At 46.7% G+C, this 13,960-nt stretch overlaps 1 protein-coding gene across 4 annotated transcripts in view; it reads left to right on the top strand.

Annotated features, from left to right (window-relative positions):
• Positions 1 to 522: 522 nt before the first annotated feature.
• VPS13D (vacuolar protein sorting 13 homolog D) overlaps positions 523 to 13,960 on the top strand; it is a 214,031-nt gene continuing 200,593 nt past the window's right edge. For all 4 annotated transcript variants that reach the window (XM_081143839.1, XM_081143838.1, XM_081143837.1 and 1 more), the window contains exons 1-5: positions 523 to 625; positions 3,554 to 3,726; positions 8,550 to 8,627; positions 10,783 to 10,973; positions 11,072 to 11,152. In XM_081143839.1, the coding sequence (XP_080999965.1) occupies positions 3,630 to 3,726; positions 8,550 to 8,627; positions 10,783 to 10,973; positions 11,072 to 11,152 (447 nt within the window). In that variant the 5' untranslated portion in view covers positions 523 to 625; positions 3,554 to 3,629. The remainder of the gene's footprint in view (positions 626 to 3,553; positions 3,727 to 8,549; positions 8,628 to 10,782; positions 10,974 to 11,071; positions 11,153 to 13,960) is intronic.

Below are 13,960 nucleotides of genomic sequence, written 5' to 3'. Positions count from 1 at the left end.
TTTTCTCTTTTTTTAAAAAATGTACCAAACTCAGTACATTTACAATCACTGTGTGGTTTGCATTATCTTTCCTGGGGCAGCAGTGGTCCGGAGGAGGGGGAAGCACCCCCTAAGTGGCGAGAAGGGCAGCGCAAAGGCCCTGGGGCAGGCACTGGAGGATACTGAGGCTCAGCGGGCCGGAAAGAGTGGCCGGAGCAGGAATGGACCACCCCCAATAAGCTCTTGGTGTCAACTCGGTGAAGAATTGGGTTTTAAGTCTAAGGGGGAAGCCGTTTTAAGCGGGGAAACGGCTTTAGCAGACCCGGGGGGCCACTCAGCGAGCTGGCCGCGGGCGCGTTAGGTGGCGGGAGGGAGCGTCCCGGGCGGCGCCCCACGCGCTCCGCGCCGGACTCCGGCCCGCGCTCCCCTGCAGGAGCGGCGGCCGCCGCCAGGGGGCGCCTGCTCGATGACTCGGCGCTCGGCTGGCCAGGCGTCGGCGCGGCGCCGCTCGATTGGTCGGGTCGGATCGGGGCGGGTCGGGGCGGGTCGGGGCGGGGCGGCCGCAGCGCCGCCTCAGCGCCATTGAGGAGCCGCCGGGAGGAAGCGGCGCGCAGCGGGACTGGGCGGGCGGCCGGGACGCCGGCAGGTACGGGCCGGGGTCGGGACCCGGGCCGGGGCCGGGGCGGGAGGCGCAGGGCGGGGCTGAGGCGGCTGGCGGGCCGGGGTCGGCGGGCGGGGGTCGGCGGGCGGCAGCTCGGGCTCCGCCTCAGGCCTGGGGGCCGGGCCCGCCGGCGGGAGCGCGGCGCCTGGAGCCGGGGCCGGGCGTCCGGCCCTCGGCCGTCGGACATCCTCCGGGAGCCCTGGGGCGCCCGAGCCTGGACGGCGCGCAGCCTGCCTTCCTCCCGGGGACCCCGGCGTCTGAGGCCCCGCGGGCACCCCCGCCGCGGGCTCGGGCCGCCTGAGCCCCCCGGACCCGGCGTCCGTGTGCCGGGGAGGCCGAGCCCCCCGCGACCCCACACCCTTCCCGGGGTCCCGCAGCCTGTCACTCCGCGACTGGGGCGGTGTCAGTGCCCCTCTTTTCCCGGACCCTCGGTCTCCAGGAGGGCCCCCCAACCTCACACCCAGGAATGGGGCGCCCGTCAGTTCCCCAGAGTCTTAACCACCCCGCCACCTGTCTTCTGGGGTCACGCTCTGCAGTGGGACCCCAGGCCTCAGACCTGTCACTGCCCCTCGACTCCCGGGGTCGCGCCCGGTCGAGCCCCTCCTCCCAGGTACGGGGCCCCGGCGCCGCCAGGCTTTCCCTGGGAGGTGGCGTCTGCGACCCCCGGAGCAGAGGGGGCGGCGGGGGGCTGTGGGAGCCCCGCCTTCCGGCCCCCCGGCCTGGCCTCCGCCCCCTGCCCCCCCAGCTCCCGGGGCCCGGCCGCCTCCGGGTGGAGCGCCGGGGTCCGGTTGCCAGTCCTTCCTGCTCCCGGCTCTGGCCGCCCCTCGAGGGAGGGGCCTGGCTCAAGGTCACGCGCGGCTGTCCGTCCGCCCCTGGGCCGCGCGCTGACCCCCGGCGTCACCTGTCCCACCGACTCGGGGCGGCCAGCTGGGGGTTAGCGCTGGGCAGCTGCCCGGCACCCGCGATGGGTCAAGCCCTCGGGATCCCGGCCGGCCTGGCGGCCCGTCCCGACACCGGGTTCCCCCGGGAATGCGCGGAAAGCGGCCCCAAGCCCGGTCTGGAGGCTCCGCGGGGCCGGTGCGTTCCGGCTCGGGTCGCGGTTCACCCTTAGCCCGGGCATTCGCAGCGCCTCTCGCCCCGTGGTTCAGCCCGTGCCTTGCTTTCTGGCGCCTTCAGGGCGAGGGGGGTAGGGCCTGAGCTTGTGTACAAACGGACGGGAGAGCGTTTGTAGTTGGAACCTCAGAGTGTGTTGCAGCAGGTGGGGCTGAAGTCGGTGGAAGGGACTTCAGAAATCGGGAGTCCTCTGGCTTTGGCCTGGCCCTTTGCCGGTGTGTGTTTGCAGCTCTGCATAACAAGACTCGGTTAGGCAGGTTCCCATGCTGTTCTCACAGATCTGCTTGTTTAAAGTTAAAGAAACGTTTCTTTTACTTAGACTCGTAAACATTTCTTAATTTAAAAGCATGTCCTCCGGTGAGGATTAAAAAACAACACAACTTTAAAAACATTGTTCTTGTAACCTGTTCTTTAAATAAGTGTATCCAATAATCTTTAGCCGATTTCTAGTTTTACACAGGATTCATCTTTAAAAAAGAAAACATCTTTGGGAAGAAATTCGTGTTTCACCAAATGCTGTTTATTTACTCATTCATTTTTACTGTCATTGTTGACAAATTAAAGTTAGTTTTGTCTGGAAGCCCAAGACTGCTGTTGGCAAACGAAGGTCTTTCCTGGGGGTTAGCTCTTACAGGGCCTGGTGTGCCGGGTCCCGGCTGGGTGTGGCAGCCTTTCTGCTGGGATCCATGTCTCTTCTGGCACGAAGATGAATCACTGGAGGAGGGGCAGAGTGCTTGGAAAGGATCCTGACAGGGCTGGTTCCAAGTGGGATGGGTGCCAGAGCAAATCTGAGTGTCCCGCGTGGTGGGCTGGTGTCTGACCTGCTTCCCTCAGAGCAAGGTTTGGAGATCACAGTTCTAATTGGAACCTGCTAGCTAAGCGATGTCGGGACCCATTTAAACTTTGGTGTCTCCATGTTAACTTTTTGTAATACTAAAAATCTCTCTATATGTTTTTGTGATACTGATAAATACCAGTTATTAATATTAACGATAGGCAGTAGTAATTTAGTAGGGAATGTCAATACTACAGCTGCAACCAGAGGATTTCTGGTGTGTGTAATTACTGTCTAGGACAGTTCATTATGTCAGCATCAGGTACCAATAATACATCCCCAGGACATTTAAGAAGGGGGAGAAACCACTGCCTTCTCCCTTCCTTTTATATTATTTTACAAATGATCCCGATGAACAAATTTGCAGATTGAGTTACAGAAGGCTTAAAGAGGATCATTGCAGAACATGAAGTTCGTTGATATAGCCTCTTAATGCATTTTTGCCTTAGTCTGGGACAGGGTTTCTCAGCCTTGGCGCTGTTAACATACTGACTAGATAATTCTTTGCTGTTGGGGGCTATGTGTGCATTGTAGGAAGTTTAGCAGCATCCATGGTCTCTACCCACTAGACACCAGTAGCATCTCCCACTCATGACAATCAGAAATGTCTCTAGATATTGCCAGATCACACCTGGATGAGAACCTGGGATCAGGACAGTCTAGTCCTACAGTGAGTCACTAAAAACAAGCAGTTTAATGATCAGTTACATTGAAAAGATATGCAACTTTGAAGTGTAGATAATATTTGGTAAATTAAGTGACTGTTTCTTGCAGCTGCATCAAAACGTAGATGTCTTGGTTTGGTCTTCCATTTACTAACAGGGCGTCTTATGGGGCCTCTCACCCCATGTTTTCTTAGACCTGTACTTTGTGTTCTTCCACCTTTAGGGAAAGTAGAGTAGGAAAAATCAGCTTAAAAAATCATCTGGTTTTTCTGTTGATTTCCTGTTTTTTTTCTTTCATAGATTCTTCTGTGACCATGAGAGAGAGAAATGAAGAATGATCTGTGATTTTTAAACACCTTGTCTTGGGGATATAGTCATGTTGGAAGGGCTTGTAGCCTGGGTTCTTAATACCTATCTGGGGAAATACGTCAATAACCTGAACACTGACCAGCTCTCTGTCGCGCTTCTGAAAGGTGAGTACCTGTATCTCTTTGGTAGAGAATTCCTTTGCAGGTGGCCCCTCTACTTCCTATATTCTTTTTGCTGTACTGAGAATAATAAAACATGATCCTCAGATGGCTTTTTATGAAATATGTGTAAAAGGATATATTTTTTAGCATATGACATTGAATATTATCACAGAGTAACTTAAGTATGTAGCTGTATTGCTGTAGATTTTAGGGAACTATTAAATATTATTATTATTTTTTAAAAAACTATACTACTGGTGACTGTGCCTTACCCCAGTTAATTTTTTAGCCTTTTGAAGCTTTATGGAGGCAGCATGATGTAGTGACAGTAGCAGTGGCTTTGGCTTTGAATCGTGCTGTTACTTACTAGCTGTGCTAACAAGTCATTGAAATGTGGAGCCTCACTTTCTTCAGAAAACGAGAGTGATGTACTCCTGCAGGATTGCTGTGAGGATGAGAGGGAGCGACATTTGGAGCTCCTCATGGGCACCTGGCAGAGGTCTTACATTATGTTCCTGTGACGTGTTCGACAGAATTTCTGAGGGCTTGTCTTGCTTAGTAGTAAAGTACAAAAAGCTTGAGACATTTTAGCTTTTATGGGCCTACCCTTGGTAAATGTGTCCAGCAGTTTGATGTGGGGGATGGAAAGCTGCTTTTTTTCTCCTTCTTTTACTTTAAGTTCTCTTTGCGCAACTCAAATTGGAGCCCTTTACTAAATCTAGAGAAAAGAGATAAAGTCAGCCTGCAAGCCTGTAGAATAGAAGCACTGGGTGGAGGAGGACAGTCGTCTTCCTATGAGGACAGACCTCCAGTATGGTGTGGTCAAACCTCAGCTTCCTGGAGCGTGAGCTTTGGCAAGTGGATCAGGACAGGCTAGTGGAGGTAGCAGTGGTACAGTTGGTGGTGCAGTCTGAGAATAGTGTGCCAGTGGTTACCTGTCCCCAGAGTTGTTGCTTCCCAGGTCTTTCTGACCCGTCTAAACCAGTAAAATGGTTGTGGCTGCAGGGAGCTATTATGGTCACACCTCCCACTCCCTTCCCTTCATTGGAAACAGAACTGGGTTCTTTCCTAATCTCCTCCTGCTGCTTGTCCTCCCATCCTTAGAAGGGAGCAGTTAAGTGCAAAGCGAAAGTGACCAGTGTGTCCGGGAAGAGGCTGTGTTCAAAGTTCAGTAGTCGTGTCAGGTTCACCTCTTTGGTAACTCACTGAAGTTCTCATACACACTGGGAAGCTAACCAGGTTGCACAGGGCAGGTAACAGGGCCCCAAAAGAGAACTGCCAACTGTAGCCTTGCTAATGAAGGAGCTGTCTCTCTCAGTGGGAATGGTAAGAGGATGTTTGCCAAATAAAAGAATAAATAGAAATTTCTGTGGCATACGATGTGTCATAGAACCCATACCAATAACAGATTCCTAATCTCAGCAGTTTTAGATAGAATATATCTTGTAACTTGTGTAAGATTTCACTCATTCAGTCATTCAACAAACACTTGCTGAGCACCTGCCTTGGGTAAGGCTCTATGTTACGGAATAATACGGAAAGGGGAGACAGTAGAAGTGGTAAGAGCTCAGGCGTAGGATCCTAACCCTGCTTTCACCACGTAAATGCTATTTGTGGCTGTGAGCAAGTTACTTAAGCCTCCCCTTCATTCCCTCTCCCTCTTGCCACCTGAGGTCAGCAGATCTGGTATGAGTTCTAGCGCTGCCATCCACCGGGTCTAGGAGTGTTAAGTGAACTGCTTTTCCTCTAAGCTTCATTTTTCTCATCTCAAAAATGGAGCAGATGACAGTGTTTCCTTATACCGTTGTGAGGTTTAACCCAAATCATGCATATGCAGTGCCTGGCACATGTGAGTCCTTACTAAATGATAGCTGTTATTATTACTACTGTTACTACTACTACTGATGCACCTCCATCTCTGTAGTCCTTGCCCTTGGAGAGCTCACTGTTAACCCATTGGGGAGACAGAAATTACACGGTAATCCAAGGCACTACCTATTAAATTGTTATTCTTGGACATCTAGGCATCATGCAGTGGGGTGCAAAGGAGGGGAGCCATTCCTCCTGTCTGTGGGACTCTGGGAAAGCTGTTTTGGAGGTAGCTTTTGAGTGGATCGTAGCAGGATTTTGATAGGGGTGCGGGTGGGTCACGGTACTCCAGGTAGAATGAAGCATGTGAGTGGAGGCAGAAGGCTGAAAACTTGCAGGGCATGTTTGGAGCCAGAAGGGAGCAGCTGCCAGCGCCATGTCGAGGAGTCGGAGCTTTGGGCCGCGGGCATATCTGTGGGTATATCTATAACCTAAAGCTTAGATTCCCTCCTTTTTTTTTTATAAGCTCTGAGTCTCAGATTGGCTCTGTGAGTGACCTGGGCCCGAAGGGAAGAGGATTCCGTAATTATTAACAATTACAGAGAAATGACAGTCTCCAAATTCACCCCCCTTCTAGGGACTAGATTTGTTGCTAATCTGAGATGAGTTTTTGGATGAGAGAGACATCCACAAATAAGCCTGCAAATTACTCATCTAGCGATACATGAACAACATTATCATTTATAAAGTACTCACCACACTGGGCCTTAGGGCCTGGCCCTTGGAGGGACCCTTGCCAGCAGGGCTGGTTGTGGGCGCCTGTGTGAGTGAACGGGGAAGTGGTACGCCTTTGATCTTGAACAGCAGCTGCTGTTTTGCCCTTGTCCTCAGTTCTCGTTCTTCCCTGTCCCGCTCCTTCCCAGAGCGCCTCCTTCATTCTCTGGGCTTCAGCTTCATCGATTTTTCATGGTGTGGATTGCCTACAATTCGTCCCACTTCTCCAGGCTGTACAGCAGCCAAGGAAACCTAGGGCCGTCTGCCTCGTGACTGATTTGGGTATTGAAAAGTAGGGCCAGTGGGTCAGATTGCAAATGCTTCTCTTCAAAAGGGGAAACTACAGACCCTCCTCCCTTTAAGTCACTTTCAAATGATAAGGAACATGTTTCATGATATTTCCCCCCTTTATGATTATTTTCTCCCCAGATGTGGAAATACGGTTTGTTTCTGGGGTTATTAACTTCTCCTTTTGGTTAGTCTTAAGATATGTGGATCCCTCATATGGAAAGATATTCCTGCAACAGTCTAAGAAATAAGTTGGTTGGCTCTATTTGCTCAGAATCTGCCAAATTGCTGGCTCTGAGTACTTCCTTAGAAGCCAGGTATGCACAAGTCTTGAACAGTCATTTAGAGGGGAAAGTAATCAAGTTCCTTGCATTGGTTTGTCTTTGGAGGAAAAGCCTTGCTTACCTTTCTTCTGGACTCCCTTACTAGTGAATGGCTGCTGGGTGGTGGTTGTCTGTACTGCTTGTTCTTGAGAATAATGTATCAGACAGATTTCAGTGGCTCAGAAATTGCCTTGTGTGGTGTAGACAGTTTTGTAAAATGATGGCTGTCTCCCAAGCTTTTTGAGGATGGGAACCCTGCCTTCTCTTTTTATAATCCCAGTGGCCAGCACAGTGCCTAGTAAGGACAGCGATTGGTATATATGTGTGAATGAATGATGTCCGTAGCTGGGAGGGTGAGAGATCTAGACTGTTCTTAGAGGCATCTTGTACTTTTTGGTTTAAGTCATTATAAAAGCGGTGGTCCTCTTCATTGCTTTGCCTTCTGCCTGGTTATTACACCTGCAAGTGGAGGTGCAGAGGAGAACCAGCAGAGCTGGTCCCTCTGGAAGAGAGAGTCTAATTCCTTTTTTTTTTTTTTCTTAATATATCTTTATTGATTTCAGAGAGAGGAAGGGAGAGGGAGAGAGAGAGTTGAAACATCAATGATGAGAGAGTTGTCATTGATTGGCCGCCTCCTGCATGCCCCCGACTGGGGATCGAGCCTGCAACCTGGGCATGTGCCCTGACCGGGAATCGAACCACAATCTCCTGGATCTGAGGTCGATGCTGAACTGTTGAGCTATGCCCAGCTGGGCAGAGTCTAATTCCTTTTGATGACCAACTTTATTTAACTCTCACTGGCTCTTAGATATGTGCAATACACCCATTTCGGGGGGCTGGGGTAGATAGGGAGAACTTGTTCAAATCGCAAATTTCTGTGTTTCAGTCCTAGAGATTTCTGGCAGGGGGCCCAGGAGCCTGCATTGCATCCCAGGAGGTTTGGATGTAATGGTCCCCTGGTGAACATTTCCCTAATCTAGGGGTCTGCAAACTGGCCGGCTGGCCAGATACCACCTGTGAGCTGAAAACTACTTCTACATTTTTATAGGCTTGTGAAAAAAAAACCAAAAGGAGAATATACAACAGACACCATAAAGCCTGAAATATCTACTATCTGATTCATTACAGAAAAAGTTAGATCTCTGCCTAAGCCCTTCATCTGCTGCTAAACTTCAGCTGTTACGTACATGTTGGAGTGGGAGCCAGGAGATTAGTATAGATGAAGCACAGGCTGGTGGTGGTGCCACCCATGGCTTTTGTAGCTCTGGTCTAGTTGTAAAATGCTCCCTTTAACCTATGATTTACACAGAGTAGGCATCGGCCGCATTGGTTGGATGAACAGTTCATGATGTTTTCGTTTATTTGATTATTATTATTTTATTTTTCAATTTTAGTTGACATTCCATATTATTTTGTTTTAGTTTAAGGTGTATAGCATAGTTGCTAGCCAGTCGTACACTTCACAAAGTGCTCCTCCAATATTGACGGTGTTCCTTGTGCTGTCTGTACTTTACATCCCCATGACTATTTTGTAACTGCCAATTTGTAGTTCTTAATTCCTTCACATTTTTCACCCAGTTCCCCAGCCCCTCTCCCCTCTGGCAATCACATGATGTTGTTTTTGTTTTTTAGGTGCTGTTGAATTAGAAAACTTGCCTTTAAAGAAAGATGCCTTGAAAGAACTGGAATTGCCATTTGAAGTCAAAGCTGGTATGTTGACCAACGAGAGTGAGACAGTTTTGAGTGTCCATTGTTTGGGACCTGGAACTGAGTTGGGCACTCTTTGACCAGGAAGAGGCAGGGTAGGAAGTGCAGAGTTTAGATCCATCTTAAGTATGGTCCCTAGCCACGAGTATAAGGGTGGCCTTAAGGGGTGGTGGGGAGGTCCCGTGGCCTCTAGACCTACTGAATTAGAGTCTCCAAGTGTGTGTTGTTCAACCTGGGTTTTTAATGAGCATCTCTGGTGATTATTATGTTTACTAGAGTATGAGAACTTCTGTTCTAGATACAGGGGGTTTTATTTTCAGAGAATTCATTATAAATATTTCAGAGAGAGTTACTCCATTGTATGAAAGTGTGCTCTGGGGTAGTATGCCTGGGTTTATATTCTGTACCTGCCATTTTCTGTTTGTGTGACCTTGGGTAAGTTCCCTGACAACTCTGTGTGCTTCCTTGTCCTTAAGATGGGGCGGTAATAGTACCTACATCAAAGGGTTGTTGAGAGGAATACCTGAGTTAATACATTAAAATTACTCAGGACGATGCCTGGCGCACTCAATAAATGTTTGCAATTATATAGGAGTCCTGCAGTTACGAGGTGTGGTGAGGAAGCAAGAATTGTTCTGGAATAGAAATATTCTCTATTGAATGACCACTTATAAAATTAGTCTCTATCCAGGCACCCTTCATCATTCATCAGCAGCCTGTTGATATCAGTCAGTCTTTCCTTCATTTTGGAGTACTTATATTACAATAAAATGCAAGTATGATGCAAATCAAAAACCTTGCAAAAGATTCAGGCTTTCTTGAAGGCAGTTCAAGTGGTGGGTGAACCTGCGAGGCACAAGCAGAGGCACTGACACATTAGAATCTGAAGGAAAGCTCTCAAGAATGATGACACTTCCAAAGGAGTTACTGAAGGCTCTGGGGAAAAATGGATGTTTTCTAATATTTTTGCAAAAATGAAAATTTTTATGCTGCTGCAAAAATTAAAACCTAACTGAAGTTATATTTTGCAGTCATATAATTATTGGAATATTATGTATTCTCTCCCCAATTAATTTTAGTTAGAATTGCAACTGTGTACTAATTGTTAAAATTCTTTGCTGTGAAAATTGGTATGTTTCAGTTATATAAATTTTATTAAATATTTAAAAACTTATTTTTTTAGATAAACTACAAATTAAAATATTTTTGTCATTATTGCAAATTTCTTAATTTGGTACTGGATTACACAGTTGATCACTTGGTGTTGTCATTAAAAATACCATTGTCAATGATACTCTTTTATCTTAAATACAGGGGTGAGCAAAAGTAGGTTTACAGTTGTGAGTATGCAGAACGGTTTATTATTGTATTAGTATTTATTATTATTATTAACCTACTTTTCCCACCCCTGTATAACAGATCAATTCCACTTGAATTTTAGATCACCTTCTGATAACTTTGCTGCTTTCAGGGGCGGATCTCTGAGATCCATGAGGATAGTTCAGATGTTCTTATGCATTATTCCTTACTGGTGACTTGCCTCTAATTAATTGAGTTTAAAGAAGGCTTGAGTCCTAGGAGGCTTGGCTAGAAATAGTAGAACTTGGGAAATAAGTATCACAATTCTCCCAGGCTCTTTAGCTCTCTCATCAGCCCAAGTTCTCAGGAAGAATCAGAATTCTTCCTTGGTAGAGTGCCAGGGCAGCATCACCTGTGTTTCAGTGGGTATGTGCAAGACTGGGCATACTGTAAGTCTTGTAACTCCTAGTAAGTACTTAGCAACCAGCAGGTTAATAGTGAACAGGAAATGAGTTTTGTGCCCATGGTCCTGTGCAGGTGCTGTGGGAAGAAAGACACCCCAAGGAAATTTAAGATGTAGTCCAGCTGGGGAAGAGGTAGTTTCCAGGAGAGCACTTGCATTGGTTCTGGTAAAGTCACAGTGAACTTTTCCCAGCTTCCAGTTTATTGTGCCTAATTCATACCGATCTCACACAACTGTCAATTGCTTCACAAATACGAGGACCTGTTGCCTGTTTTCTTAAATTAAAAAAAGGTAGAAGTAATAATGCTCCTTCAAGAAATCTATAAGACTACAGAAAAATAGAAAGAATTAAAAATGTGTAAAGGCATTCATTTAACAAGACTTTCTTTTTCCTAGGTTTAATTGGGAAAGTAACCCTTCAGATTCCCTTTTATCGCCCCCATGTGGACCCTTGGGTGATCTCCATCTCCAGCCTTCACTTAATTGGAGCCCCTGAAAAAATACAAGATTTCAATGATGAAAAGGAGAAACTGTTGGAAAGAGAACGCAAGAAAGCTCTGCTTCAAGCCCTGGAGGAGAAATGGAAGGCAAGGCAGAAATCCTTTGGCCCATAAGAGCACCGTGTTGAGAGTCTTGGTGTGAGCAAAGCACTGGCCGTGGCTAACACTGGCTCTTTTCTTTGTAGAACGAACGCCAGCAGAAAGGGGAATCCTATTGGTATTCAGTCACTGCCTCGGTAGTTACGAGAATTGTGGAGAATATTGAAGTAAGTCCTACTGACTTTTATAAAGTAGAAACGTGAGAGGGATTTATTTCTCAGGCTTAAATGTATTCACTTCTTAGTTATTAGGTTCTCATGGTCTCACTGATACAGGGTGTACTCTGTCGATAGGGCTGACTGTTCAGGTGTGCCCTTTTCTAGGCGGTGCCAGAGGGAAAACCTGAAAAGCAAGTCCCAGGTCTAGGCTCTGGCACACGGGTTTTTCTTGCTTTGGTTAGTGTGAGTAGGAGTTTTCGTTTCACTTACATTTCACTTCACTTTCTTTTTGAATGTTGGAGCCCCACTTGCTAAAGGACTTAGCTCCTGAGTAGCCAGGTCACCTAAGCCTCCATGACTATTGTTTCAGGGCGAATCACATACCCTCTGTGATCTCAGTTCCTTCATCTGTAAAATGAGAGAGGTCAATGCATGGTTTCTGGTTGATGACTGAATTGTGAACAGCCCACTAAGCTATTTATCTCACTGATGGATCTGGTGGCAGCTTGATGGGTGTCAGTGCTGGGGCTATTGCCCACCTTTCTCCCTTTAATTACAGTTTTGTTTTGTCCTCAAAAACTAGATTAGAGTCCATTTTTGTGAATGTCATGAGTTAGCCTGTACCTACTAGCTCCAGGGTGTTCTTGCAGTGCTGGGTGACACAGGTATATCACTTCCCCCTAAATAGTCTGAAGTCGTCGGTTTCATAACTTTGATGAAAAGATTGGTACATTTGAGGTAACTGCTTTGAATTCTACTTCAGGAAGTTAACTTTTTTTTTAAGCTGTTACTGATTTTTAAAAATTTATTTTCGTTTTATTTTTTTAGAATATATCTTTATTGATTTCAGAGAGAGAAAGGGAGAGAGACAGAGAGAGAGAAACATCAATGATAAGAGAGTTATTGATCGGCTGCCTCCTGCACGCCCCCTTCTGGGGATCAAGCCCACAACCTGGGCATGTGCTCTGACCGAGAATGGAACCTTGACCTCCTGGATCTTTGGTCGATGCAGAGCCACGCCCGACTGGGCTCGTTTTATTTTTAATAATAGCTTTGTTGAGATTTAGTTCACATATCATAAAGTTCATATTTTTTAATTTTTTAATTTTTAAAAATATGGTTTTATTGATTTCAGGGAAAGAGGAAGGGAGAGGGGGAGAGAGAAACATCGATGTGAGAGAGAAACATTGATTGGCTGCCTCCTGCACGCCCCCTACTGGGGATCAAGCCTGCAACTCAGGCATGTGCCCTCACAGGGAATTGAACCAGTGAACTCCTGGTTCATAGGTCAGCGCTCAACCAGTGAGCCACACCAGCTGGGCTAAAGTTCATACTTTTAAAGTGCACAGTCTAATGTTTTTGGCACATTTTCAAAATTGTGCATTGATCACCACTATCTAATTCCAGAAGAGTCTCATCATTCCCCAAAGAAACCCTATACTCAGTTAGTCATCACTCCCAGTTCCTCTCTCCCTCCAGCCCCCTGCAGTCCCAAATCTACTGTCTCTATGAATTTGCCTGTTCTGGACACTTCATATAAATGGAATCATACTGTGTGTGTCCTTTTGTGGCTGGCTTCTTTCACTTAGCATAGTGCTTTCAGGGTTTATCCATATTGTAGCATCTATCAGTACTTCATTCCTTTTTATGACTGAATATTCTATTCCTTATATGGCTTGTCGAAGATAAACAAAGTGGGACAGTAGCTGCTGGTAGAAGGGAAAGAACAGAATTCCATTCCAGTTTGCACAGAGGTGACTGGGCCTTTTAAAAGAAGAATGAGGGTGTGAGTGCGGGAGGCTCCGGTGAAAAATTATAAAGGTTGATCAGTGTAAGTGTGATTAGGCTCGCTGCACCCGCTAGCTAGGCTTCTGTCCTCGCACAGAGACTGGGAGACCGAGGCCCTGGCCTATCTGATGATCAAATTTCAAAGGAATGGCTGACTGTTTTTCAGGGCCTTGAGTTGTAGGAGATATATATATATGTGTGTGTGTGTGTGTATACATATATACATATGTACATACATACATATATACACACACACACACACACACACACACACACATATGTTCACAATTGTAAGCCCTTAGAGCAATTATAAATGCTTTAAGAAAAGGAGGTCAGAGGCTGATTGTCAGGTGTTGGCTAGAACAAACAAACAGCCCTGAGCTTTTCCGGAGAGGAACTCAGAAAGGGGCTGGACTATCCCAGGGACACAGCCTTAGGCAGCAGGAAGCCACATCAAAATCAGGTCAGGTCTCTTAGGGCAGGGGTTTGGACAGAATGTTCTTCCGAGAGTTTTTGTAGTTCTCAGGGTGTACCCATTTTGTTTATCTGTTCATCAGCAGAGAGACACTGGGCCATTTCCACTTTTTGGCTACTGTGGATAATGCCACTGTGAACATTCATGTATAGGGCTTTGTGTGAATTTATGTTTCAGTTCTCCTGAGTATCACATACTCAGGAGTGGAATTGCTGAGTCATTTGGTAACTATATGTTTAATTTTTTGAGGCACTAGCAAACTTTTCCAAAGTGGACGCAGTGTTTTATAGTGTACAGTGACGTAGGAGCGTTTCAGTTTTCCTTCTCCGTTCTTGTTGCTGTCTGTCTTTTGATTATAGCCACACTAGTGGTGTGAGGTGATATCTCACTGTGGCTTTGATTTGCTGAGCATCGTTTCATATGCTTAGTGGTCATTTATATATCCTTTTTATAGAAATGTCTATCCAAATCCTTTGCCCATTTAAAAAGTGGTTTATTTGGTCTTTTAATTGTTAAGTTGTGAGAGTTTTGTTATATATTCCAATTCTAGTCCA

The sequence above is a fragment of the Miniopterus schreibersii genome (assembly GCF_964146895.1).
Source record: "Miniopterus schreibersii genome assembly, chromosome: 8".
Taxonomy (NCBI): domain Eukaryota; kingdom Metazoa; phylum Chordata; class Mammalia; order Chiroptera; family Miniopteridae; genus Miniopterus; species Miniopterus schreibersii.
The sequence above is the reverse complement of the archived record's forward strand: the minus strand, read 5'-3'. Positions and strand labels throughout refer to the sequence as shown.